The sequence below is a fragment of the Anopheles marshallii genome, chromosome X (genome assembly GCF_943734725.1).
Source record: "Anopheles marshallii chromosome X, idAnoMarsDA_429_01, whole genome shotgun sequence".
Classification (NCBI taxonomy): domain Eukaryota; kingdom Metazoa; phylum Arthropoda; class Insecta; order Diptera; family Culicidae; genus Anopheles; species Anopheles marshallii.
The window spans coordinates 18,104,842-18,118,204 of NC_071325.1; the positions used below are offsets into that span (position 1 = coordinate 18,104,842).

General features: G+C 36.3%; 1 protein-coding gene across 1 annotated transcript; it reads left to right on the forward strand.

The window, feature by feature from the left end:
* The first annotated feature begins 1,725 nt into the window (after positions 1-1,725).
* LOC128714707 (tyramine beta-hydroxylase) lies at positions 1,726-9,835 on the forward strand. The gene is made up of 4 exons (XM_053809588.1): positions 1,726-1,801; positions 7,799-9,057; positions 9,220-9,407; positions 9,505-9,835. The coding sequence occupies exons 1-4, from the start codon at positions 1,726-1,728 to the stop codon at positions 9,833-9,835; spliced, it is 1,854 nt and encodes a 617-aa protein (XP_053665563.1).
* The last annotated feature ends 3,528 nt before the right edge of the window (positions 9,836-13,363 follow it).

Here is a 13,363-nt window from a genome sequence, read left to right on the forward strand (position 1 = left end):
GAGATGATTTTTTTTCACATTTTATAGTATTAAATGCTACTAACTAGTACAGTAATTAATATTTGAACAGTTAAAAAATATTACAACTTTCCTATTCCTTGTATAATTAGACATTTTTATTAAAATGGTAACATCAGCAATTGCGTCGCGTGCCGCACTGGAGCCTCGCCAGGGCCACATCCGGCCCGCGGGCCGTAGTTTGGATATAATGATATAATGCATACATCATCGACGGTAAAAGCCATCAAATTATCATGTCCAGGCAGGATAATTAAAAAAGCCAATGAACTGCAAATTAAACAAGGTGACTTTCATAAATTATAATTAACTGAGGTAAACTATTTTAGCATTTGTGTTTTGTCGCTGACGCTTATATATTTTGCCATGGATCAGTGTGCTATTTTACCGAACAATTAAAAAAAAGTTATAACTCTAAGTGAAATTCAGTACAGAAATAAAAATTCATAACTCATGATTTAGATCCCTGAGGGAAGCAACGTGTCTTAACTTTTAAAATGTTAGATACTTTTAACCCGAAAGCTGGATGTCGTCATTACTTCAGAGTCGTAGGTTTGGAGCCATGGGTTCAGAGCCATGGGTTCGGAACCGTGGGTTCGGAGCTGTGGGTTCGGATCCGTGGGTAAATTTTTCGGAGCCGGTCGATTGACGGCTCCGGTTCCGGAGACGTTTTCTCCCATCACTACAGTGAATACGATCCAATGAAAGTGAAAAAAACACGTTTTCCCACTCATACTCAGTAATTACAATACCAAAAGAGTGATAATAATCTTTAACTCACTCTTATATCTTTCTCTCACTCTGATCATAATCCAAAGAGTGATAAAACACTTTTACTCACTGCTGAGTGAGTCTCTAGTCGGCACACGAAGTGAGAGTGAATATAAACGTAAAAGAGTGGTAAAATCATTAATGTAGCGTAATATTTTTTAATGAATTCCAAATGAGTAAGTGCATGTTTCAAATCCTCAAATCCACTCTTTAACTCTGATTCAAATCATTGAAAAGAGTGATTATTCTCATCTCTACCTGGAACCTTTCAATGCTACTCTGAAAAATGTTAATATTTTAATTATTTGTTGTTATGTTCTAGAACATGCTATAAAAATTACTTTCCGACTGATAAAAGTAAAATGATGGTGATTAACTGATGGCTGATGCTTTTAGGTAGCAAGGTTTGTAGTTCAGTGGTATGGTGGTAATAGCGTTGTTGGCCGTACGAACGCAGGGACGGTAGTAAATCGCATACCGATAATGAAAATAGTAAAATATTGTTTATGATTTTCTATTTCGAATAAGTATAAGTAAAAAATTACATTTTCAATTCATGAAAAAATGAACTTACATCCATATTCATTCAACCTTAAGTCAACACCGAGTTAGTATCAACTAGTTAGTATCAACAGATATTTGTCTTAAACATTCTAACATGTTCCTTACATGCGTCACGTTCACAATTTTGCCGAGCCGGCGCAGAAAGAATATGTTCCTGATTTCCCATTCACATATTTTTTGGATTCAGTGTGGTTCTTGTCGTTAGACGAACCAGGTCAATGGATCCTCCTTTGGCTGTCCATAGTATAACCAATAAAAGAGCCAGTGTTAGCTGTATAAAAATGTTTTAATAGTGGTAAAAGTGATCCAAAGGCTTTGACATAGTGACAGTTACGTTCAACCAAACGAAAATTCTTTTTACATTCAACCGCGATGGAAAACTACATGGATTCGTGTAATACTAGATGCTGGGTGTTTGCATTATTATTAACCAGCGTTGTATGTTACAGTAGGTTTCTAATATAGTTTATGTGCAATACATAATTTCTATTTGCTATATGTAAAATTACATGCATAGCACGGGTTGCCCAGTTTAGTACAAATAAGTATAAAATATGTGTGAAATAATGTTATTTTGTGTAAAGTAGGTGATCTCATCTAGCTCTATCGTGGATTCCTTGATAATTTATTCTGAGGTGTCATTATTTATTTACTACCGAATGTTTTAATTAAATAAAAATCAATCCTTCAACATATTTCTTGAAGTAAACTGACAATTAGAGTTTACCACCATCAACACGAAAAGTACGCCAGCATATAGCTTTAGGCAAATCTAACAAGATTACATTCTCTATCGGAAAAGTATCTTCCCTTCAATCAGCTTTTAAATTGAATGATGAACTTATTAGATTCACCTTCATAAATCGTAGAACGTTTATTACTGATATATATTAACTATCCCTGAATTGAAAATTAATTGCTAAATTAGCAATTAGCTAATTTGTAACAGATTATAAGACTTTTTTGATATTCAACGAAGTGCAGCATTGCTGTTAAATCGTTTTGGGCTTCATAATCCGATAAAAATGTGGTGCTTAACCAAAGAAATATAGCAGAAAAAATTGAACAATTAATTGTGTTCATATGTTTTGAAAACATGTAAAATGTTACAGTATTGTTAGGCCAGAATGTTTTTTTTATAAAAGGGTATTTTTATTCGGTTCGATTTTAATTAATAATTTTTGAACGAAAATTCAACATTGCCATAAATTAGATGTCTATATTGTTTTTCCAACGTTTGTTGGTGAACATAGATTAATATAAGGAGCTTGAGCTTACGTGTTGAACAAAACGAATCTTTAAGCGTAGTTACAGTTCTAAAAAAAAACAACTGATGTAATGAAAACTGCAAAAATCTCGTAAGTCAGTTCAGCTCGCCGTATTCATTTTAATCACTTACTATTTAAGTGATTAAAATGAATACGGCGAGCTGAAAGCTCACGTCATCAGTGGTGTATAATGTACCGACAATATGCAACAAGAGCAAACTCATACAGTTACATAGAGGTGGCCTGAACATCAAATTTATTACGTGTATTTGGGACATTGAACGTATTATGCTGCCGATGACTCGATGTTTGTGGACCACTTGCTTTGTTTTAATGAGATTTTTTTGCACGATACCCTTAAATCATTTGAAAGATGACAAAATTGTGTTATTCCTTCTTTAGTGGCACGACATTCTCAAGTGCTGGAAACTTTGTGTTCAACATTTTTGATGTATTGTGATATATTAACCCCACATTAACTAGGGCTGCCATTTCTGGCTTTCTATGTGTTTCTGTTTTTGTGTTTATTTATCTGTACCTGTTGTACCTGACGGTCAGTCCTGCGTATGGGGGATTGATCCGAATGGGTTTTTGGTCCGGTTCGTTTAAGTGAAGACCGGCGCCGCTACCATCATGCTACTGGACCACCAGCTTAAATCCAGGAAAAAATATCATCTGTTCTTTTCCTGGTACCCTGGTGCTTTTTTCTTTTAATTTTTCGTTCAAAACACTTACCAATAAATTTATTGGTAATTTGTGGGAATATTAACATCTCATAAATCACTCGAGTCAATATGTCAAACTTCCCGAATGGAAAAGGTACTGACTGCAAACTTTCCATTTATTCAACCGCTTTAATCTGGGTAAAACCGGCTAGAACAATGCTATAATTGTTGTGCAGTTGATTGGATCTTTTTTTAGGAAAGTAATCAAACCTTCTTATTAAATAAGGATAACTGGGTATGTCATTTCAAGTAGAAAGCTAATAGCCGATAGTACTTCAAACAAAAACTATCGTTAGGTATTATAGACTATGGTTAGGATAATATCGGAAAATTAAGTACGAATTGGAATGAAATTGAAAGAATAAGTGTATGATAATTTTTAAAGAATCATGGGATGAAAAAAAATCAAGCTAATGTTTTGAGTTTTCGTTATAGCTACCATTTTCTTCTTGTTCTTTATGTATCCTATTATGCCTATTGCCATACTTGGCTTAATAAAACTAATTAAAAAATATGCATGAAATGATATGGATATATGATATGGAAAAGTATGGATGAAGTTGCAGCGATTTTTCATACTAGTGTTCTACTACCTAGAGGAGAACCCAGCACTGTTTTTTGTAGCGCTACTGGTCAATGCTCGTCATGTCGAACATGTTCGTCATATGTCAAAAAAGTTTTACAAAGACCAGAGTGTCAAGTAGTAGCCTTGTTATGGTCGTCATAGTGCAGCAGAACAGTTCTGGCAGTGAAGTGCAGCAGAACAGTCCTGGCAGCGAAGTGCAGCAGAAAATAAACAGTGCGGCAAAGGTATCCCGGAGGTTGAAGCAATCGTCCACTCAGTTTAGAAGTACCTGGACAAGATAGAATTTGTTTCGCGAAAGTGTTCATCAATAGCCGGCATCGCGAAAGAAATCGTTAAAAATTAACAGTCGTTAAATTTTAATCGAAGTCCTTAAAAAATTGCTCGACTTTTGTATGGCTAACGAGATGAATTGACAGTTGCTTAATGTGAAGCAATCGTTTACGTAGCTCCAGTTATTTTGGTGTCAACAAACCAGGCATTGAGTGATACAGTTGAGGACATATTTCATGTTGCAGAAAGGCTAAGATGATCTTTCAGCAATAAAGGTTGACTTATTTGTAGTATTAATGAGTATACACCAAAGAACGATGCATGATTATGTGGACAATTTTTTTTTCATTTGTTAATTTTAACTACAGGCTCTAAGACGACGTTAAATAAACGATCGTGAAAAGCGTACGCGATACAAATTAACAGTCGTTTATTCAACTGCTCCAAAATTTTTTCCGTGTTTCCCATGTGCCTTCGCGGATAACTTTTTTAACAGTCGTTTATTTTAACAGAAATGAACAACCAATAAGTTCTGTTAAACCAAAACTAACTTTTTTTTTATTCAACAAGGACGGCCAGGCCGTATTGCTTACAACTATAGGGGTACCTTAATCTATGATACAATTCACATTCGTTTGAAGACGTTTCCTTCTCCAAACAATGAATGGTCACCTTATCCCGGGTGTACTCGGCCGTGTTGCTGCGTGATATCAAAATTAATATTTAACGACTGTTAAAATTTGCTAACTGTAGTAAGTAAGAATTGCAAAAAAATACATGGTTAGAAATGTAAAACTATACTTCAAAATGGTTAATTACACCGTGTTAACGAAGACCACCATCCCCATAATGGCATATGGCATAATATATACACCATCATTTACATTTGCATATACCGTTTATATATGCCATTTGACCTATGACCACCCGATAGGACTTCACAACATTTTTCTGGAATGCTTATTAAGCATAGGATTCAAGCGAACTTTATTCCATTCCATTAGCTTCAATCGTTTTTCCTCTTCTATATTAGCTCAACGACTTCATCAGATCTAGGTCTGCCATTTCTGGATATCTTTGACATTATTTATACGTAGCTGGATAGTCAGTGCTGCGTACGGGGGATTGGCACGGATGGAATTTTGGAGAGGTTCTGTCATGTAAAGACCAGCGACGCTACCAATACACCATTGGGCCATTTTTATTTCAGCGTCGTTCAAAATTTGTTATTTTATATGCAAGTTAGGTCGTGCTTGCTCAACTAGCGAACAGTGTGCATGGGAATTGGTATCGGTTTTGTTATGGGAAAGAATGGCACCGATACCAACAACACCATTGGTCCGACAATGCTATAACAGTAGTATTTTATTGCGCCAATGTCTCCAAGATTCGAAAAGCATGAAAACATCTGGTGAGCTTCTGATTAAGGATCGTTTATCTCAGGGTTTTCTGTGTATGAGAATAAAACGCATAGTAATATATTAAAAGAGAGGGACAAAATAATACTTTTTTCAATATTGTTTTTCGACGTTGCTGGAATAATTAATACTTGGGGTTTAGCCATGAATGGTGAACGAAAAAGCATTGAATGTTATGAATGACTAATACGTGATGCGATGTGATCATTTTCATTACTTTTATTCCTTTGTTTTCATTACCCGCCTGCATGTTTGGCTCATAGTTTTTCTTGTCTTGATGCTGAAGTACTTTTGTCTACTTTCAATCGATGAGATAAAGTCACCATTATTATTTTTCTCTTTAAAAAGAACGTCCAGGAAGCCTCCTTATCCAACCACAGAGGTTGCGTATGAAGTAGGAAAGGAGGAAAGATGCGCATAGAATTCTGTAGAATGAAATTAAATTCTTGGTTACCCCTTTCCAACGTATACCGTTCTGCATTCTTTACGCCATTTGTGTGGAATTTCGCTCATTTCGACTATTGAACGACCTAACAGCACAAATGGTTCCAAAGGTATGACTGTGTTCTTTGGATAGAGAAATTTTCTTAGTTGTATGTCATGTCGTTTATTAAAGATTTTTTGATATGCCGTTCTTTATACATGAAAAAAAATCTCTCCGAACATACTTCTTTTAATTATGTTTATCGTATGTATAACGAAACTCCATTATACTCGTTTACAATCATTGTAACGATGATTGAAGGGCTGAAATTTATACAAAAAGACAGCAGTGTGATATATATTTCCTTTGCAATTATTAGCATTCTCATATGACTAACGCATACCATTCTTGATGTTTTAGGTTTTTGAGTGCATTACAATTCAGTTCAATTACAATAACGTACATGAAGGTTTTCCGTAACATTTTATTTCAGTTCGACCAATGAAGGATAACCTCGGCCTTCTCATGTTTTTTTCCAATGATCGAATTCATCTGACATTTTCACTTAAGCTATATGATATAGTTATCATACAATTCTACACTAATTTTATTTAGTGTAGAATTTTGAAAATATGGCTTCTATTTATTTTGCTCTTTCAAACAAGCGGTTTACCAGTGTGGGCCATACATTTTCTTTACGATATTTTGGTATGGAAGTTATTAATAGTCAAGATGAAAATGACAATGAAATTGTATCTTATTGTTGTCCAGCTAATATTTTGTCATTAAGAATGTTCAAAATATCGCTGAAGTTAACTTTGTATCCACAATTGTATCTTTCTTCTACATTGCATTTTTTCTTTTACACATTACATTCAAAGATACGGTCCTCTTTCTTTTCTTCTACCATTTGCCTTCTCATTTTACTATGTAGCCGGATAATCAGTCCTTGCTACGAGGGTTTGATCCGGATGAGATTTTGGACCGGTCCTGTCGTGTGAAGACCGTCACACCAACTAATACACCATCGGATCGGCCTATCGGCTCAGTAATTTCAATCTAATTGAGATTAGGACCAAATTTGCGCTTTAAACGTCCATAGTTTCCAACTAAGTTTTACTTATCAGCCGTAAGCCCAACATGAAGATAAAATATTGAAATTTTTATACATTCAAACATTGTTCAAAGTTTAATTTCAGTTAAGTTTTATCCGTTTGAACAACAAACATAAAAAAGCACCATATCCCGTACAAAACATATGGCCAAATTACTATTTAAAGTACACAACAAATTGGATCTTTCCCCATGATGTAACTCGGGAAATTATTGTAACTTAAAATCCATTAACGTATGTGCTAGGTAATATTTGCAAACATTACAGATTTAATTATAATTATGATAAGTCTCATCGAGTACATCGCGATATATGGTTGTCATAAACAACTTGTTAAACAAAAAAAGTCTCAACGATATTTAAGCTGCAATTAATTTGATGGTTCATTGTATTAATTATTAATATTTTCCAGAGTTAAATCTTTTCAGCCATTTATTCTAGCTTCTTGTTAACATTTTGTATTAAAAGATCGAATTCTTATTTGAACGGCATGATGAATATTACGTATAAATGTTTTCATTTATTTCGACAAGTTATTATAAATTACGTTTATAGTTAACTAACATAACGTTTAGATAAATGGAAAATTGACACCTGTGTGTAATGTATGATTGCGATATTTTTATTCTCATATTCACAGATATATCTTCGGAGCGGCTACACAATCTTGATTTAAACCATCAACTAACCAAACTTCTTTGGATGGTAGACTGGCAAGAAAAAGAAGTATTTTTCCATATAAACAACTCTTTCGAACATGGAAAGTACCGGACATTTAGTATAGGGTTTTCACAGCGTGGAGAACTATCCCGTACAGATTTTTGTGTGTTCTCCTCTGTTCATAATATTTATCATGAAGTCTATGATACATATACTTCTCGTGACAATAAACACCTCTTCATTGATACGGTGCAGAATTGTGACGTTATTCACATGGACGATAATTCTATTACATTTCGCCGTAAGTTCGACACTTGCGATCCACAAGATATTGCTTTTCATTCCGGCACTATGTATCTTGTGTGGTGGCGTATGGATACATTGCTGGATTGGAAAAGCGATTTCACTATGGTGCCAAATACAAGCATGCAAAATCAAGGTACCCTACCTGTACAACTGCTAAGAGCTGATAAGATACACATTGAAGAAAAGTCCCAAGTTTTGAAAAAGTTCGAAGTACACCTGGACGCTGTCGTTGTACCAGCGGTGGAAACAACGTACTGGTGTAAAATACAGCAACTCGATCCGTGGTTGATAGACATCAAGCATCATATCGTTCAGTTTGAGCCATTAATAGACAATGAAGATTTAGTACACCATATGGAAATTTTCCAATGTGTCACTAACGAAATGGAGATTCATACATACAACGGCCCTTGCAAAGATATGCCTGCATCGGGCCGCTTGTGTTCGAAAGTTATGGCGCTCTGGGCTATGGGGGCTGGTTCTTTCACTTACCCGAAAGAAGCGGGACTACCTATAGGCGGTAAAGAGTATAATCCACATATCCGTTTGGAAGTACATTTCAACAATCCGGAACTAAAGTCCGGAACCATTGATAGCTCCGGAATGCGCATCAACGTAGTATCGAAGTTACGTCGCTATGATGCTGCCATAATGGAGTTGGGATTGGAATATACGGATAAAATGGCTATACCACCAGGGCAGATAGCATTCCCACTTTACGGTTATTGTATAGCCGAATGCACTCAGTTAGCTTTACCACAGAAGGGTATAGTTATATTCGGTTCACAGTTACACACACATTTACGTGGTGTACGCGTTCTTACACGTCACTTCCGGGGAACAGTAGAGCTCCCATTAGTTAATCGAGACGACTTCTTCTCACACCACTATCAAGAGATACGACAGTTGCGTTATAAACCTCATGTTCTGCCGGTTAGTATTCTCTCAACCTTAATATATAGTTCTTGAATTGGAACGTAGATAACTGTTCGTTCTAATTAGAAACCATTTTCTAATTCTACAAGTCTTTCGTTTCTAAGTTTGTGAAAACCGTTTCTAAATTTGTGATTTTTTTTAAATTAAAAATTTCTTTAGGGTGATGCGCTAATAACAACCTGTTACTACGATACACGTGGTTACAAAACTGTAACTCTTGGAGGATTTTCAATCAGCGATGAAATGTGTGTAAACTATATTCATTATTATCCTGCAACAGCGCTAGAAGTCTGCAAAAGCTCCATTTCCGATAAGTCGCTACAAAATTACTTTCAATACATGAAACAGTATGTATTCAAAAATTCACCGTTTACGTTTACGACTAGATATAAAACGCATTGAATAACATGAATCTCATTATCATTCATGTAAATATATTTTCAGTGTCGAAAAGCAAAATATATCCTCTGCAAGCGGTCCTCGTTCGGAAAATTATTTATCAATTCAATGGGATGACTCGAAGGCAAACGAGCTGGCCGATACGTATCTTTCGAGTCCTCTTAGTATGCAATGCAATCGATCAGATGGAATGCGTTTCGAAGGGTTTGAATGGGAAAATGCACCTATAACATGTTTCAAGCTACCAGTTCCCGTTTCCGAACCTAGAGCATGTGCCTCTATTCCATCTAAATTGCGCTGGTTCAAATCATTGAATGAAGGTCTTTGTGATAATCTTGGTGACTGCATCTATTCCGAGTCGAAATTGAAGGAATGAAATCGTCCGAAAAGAAGTTTTACAAACAACAAATGTAACTGTAATTAAGTCAGTATTGTGTTTCGAAATGACAATCCAATTTGTTGATAATGTATGCAAGAAGTAGTCTCTGTTCGATATTTAAAAAAATAAATACAACAACACAATAAACAATAAAAAGTAAATTAAAATATTATATGTTACCAGTTATTTTTAACTGTTTATTTCTTTAGGTGATTATTTAACCCTATTCTTGGCTATCGGCTACTCGGGTAGCTCAGACATTTTTATGCTACAAATCGTAGCTATTCAAAACTTGTAATATATGTAACATTCTTGGAACTTTTCCAAAAATATAAGTAAGGCATTATTTAAAAATGCCTGAGGTACTGTTTATAGATTATTTTATTCAATACCCATATTCTTGCCAACCGAGCTTCCCACACAACTTAAACAACTTTAAAGTCGTATAACTTTTTAATGTTTCAACCGATTTGGATGATACATTGGAAAAATGCAAACTATTTATGTTTCTAAAACATAAGTTCTTCAAATTTCAGCCGTTTTGATGATATTTGCTTTCTATTGCAGCTCTAGTTTTCTTCAAAACTATGCGGATTTGTTACATGTATGGGTGGGTTTTATGCCAGCTGGGATAATTTCGCATCACGAGAAATTCAAATAAAATATTGCTGATATCAGCAGAGCAGAATGAATTACTCACTCACGAGGTATAGCACTTCACGGCATTTTTAACGATTTTACATGTGGGAGGGTTAAAATATGCACTATTTTTCGTTTCGCAGGAAAGAGACCATGTTTCCCTTCGTCTGTCCCTTTTATTCCTTTTTTCTCGTCCCGGTCAGCCAACGACCCCTAACCGACTCCACTTCGTGCTGGGCAACGACGCCAACGGCAGCTACATGTCAATTGTCTCTGTCACTGGTCCTAGTTCGAATCGAACCGTTGATTTTTATCAACAATACCCAATAACCCCAATAATACCCAAACAATACCCCATACCTGAAGAGTACAAATTTGATCGAAGCCTCAGGTTGATTGGGTGTCGCGGTATGCCGCGGTCGCCTCCAGCAAAACGACGGGTTAGCGGTAAGATTGAGAACACACGGGACGTCCACGTCCTGCCCACGTCCACATCGAACTTCGTGCAAATCAGAACATAAACGCCTATCCTTTACCGTACGCGCAAGCGAGACACAACAGTCGTACGATCAGCCCGTATGCTCCGTACGCGTCATTCTAATAGAAGCATACGTAAAATTCAGAGAGGATCTAGGATCTTACCCCCTAGTTCCTTTCATTAACATTTTCTTTGCGTTTTGAGCTAAACGAATACATTTATATGATGACGTTAGACAAAAAAGAGTTGTAGAAATGGATAAACATTTTTCTGTGAAACTAATGGTTGCTTTGGAAATGGCTTATGGCTTATTAGTTTGTTCATTATCACAAACTAATACCTTCTATTTCTGCCGGTAAATGTTAAAAAACAGTACTACCGAGCATTTTCGTGTGTTCATTTTGCCTAGTCTAAAATTTGTTCATGTAATTATATTTTTTATATAGGTTTTAGATAAACCATTGCAAATAATGGGGTAGTAAAAAAAATAAATATTGTTCCAAAATACCGGGAACCGCTTCGCAATATGTTCGTGGTGTTTAAACATTCCATCACATAAAAAAACAATGCTTTTCTTCCTAGTTCTCACAACGGTTCGATCACAAACCATCTTTTTGCTATCCATCCTTTTTACTCTACAACAGCAAGGCTGAGTAAGCGGGTGAGAACAAGTCCTCTGATCTGCTCTCGTGAGAATTATTTCCGAATCCTCTTTCATTTCGTGCTTTGTGGACGCCTTGTGGACGCGTCCACGGCAGGACCCAAATTTTTTGAATTTTTGAATGACTTCGTGGATTTCGGATGTCCAGTGGACGTACGTGTGTGCCCAGCCTATGACTTCGTTGATTTCGGACGTCCAGTGGACGTACGTGTGTGCCCAGCCAGTGAGATCTTATTACATTACCACATTGTACTAGTGAATTGTTGCGCTGTAGCGGAACTATTATAAATGGTGGCTAACTCGTCGACCAGCGAACGTAAACAGTCGCGAACCAATGTGTTTGTAATGATGGAAATAAATTAACCAGAGTTGTAGTCGTTATACCAAGCAAAAAAGACGCCTTGACTGTCCTTTGTTACATTTAATAAAACAAGTGTTTTTTTATAGCACATTTCCCATAGATGCGACCGCAGGCTGTCTTGAAATCAATGAAGTTTTGGTATTTTCCACAAAGCAAAGATTTAATTACTGGTGCGTTTTCCTTCAACATAACTAACTTATTCAATAATTGATTTGATAACATCTGATACAAACTGTAGCGATAGACGTAAATCTGCGGATTTTTCGAGACAGGATCCAGTAGGCAATATTTTTAGAGCTGTATTTTTTCAATTGCTGGAACAGCTCAAACCATCGCATTACTTATACACTGTTTATTGCTATACCACCTACTTATTGTTGCCAGATGATATGTTTACAAGATTGTGAATTACATGAATTGCTTTCTTTCTCACACCATTCCCTTCGTTCGTGTATGAGCTACGATTTTTCAACCAGCATTCCACCAACCAATTTACTTAAAACAATGAACTTACTGCAACTGGCTTACTGAAACAAAACGCACGCCACACTGCCGATCCGGTCTGCATTAAGACGCTGTATTGCGCTTTGGTGCGGTCAGTGCTGGAATACGGTTCGGTAGTATAGTGGCCTTCAGCTGCTCGATCTTTGGCCCGTTTGGAGTTGATCCAGCGAAAATTCACGTGGTTTCTGGAGAGTCCCAGTGGACTACGAGGAACGCTGTGCGCTGCTGGGCCTCGAGTCGCTGAAGCAACGCAACTGCAACGCCCGTTGCCAACTGCAACGCCTGCTGTTTGTGGCCGGGCTTTTGGACAACCGGATCGATTCGCCGGCGTTTCTATATATGCGTGAAATTCGACGTTGAAGAACGCCGTATTCGCTTCGGCTGCTCTGATCCGCTTATTCGCCTATGCCTTTAGTATAATGTCATTTGTGCTCGCCATCAATCTGATACATCGCGCGTCTCGTTTTTAAACTATATTCGTGCCGTGCGACCTTCTACGTGTTAAACTGACAAAAACTGGACGTGACATAAACGATGCATTTTGTGTATGTCATGTTTTCCCGCTTCATCACAAAGCATCTGAAGTCCAAGTATTAAAAAACTAAATGAAATTGTGTCACCAAAAGCAAACAAATTTGTATTTGAACAGCTAAAGATTTGATTTATGTATGAATATGTGTAGCCTACTTGTTTTAAAGCAAATGAATTGTTAATTGATTTGTTATTCATTGAACTAAAGATCTAAGATAAATTTATTTAAATAATGTCACCATGTTTTGTTTCCATGTGTAATAAAATTGCATTAAAATCAATTATGTTTCTTTTAGATTGTTGTTTTCGTAAATTGTGTCATAAAATGGGAAGTTTTGCAACGAATATTTT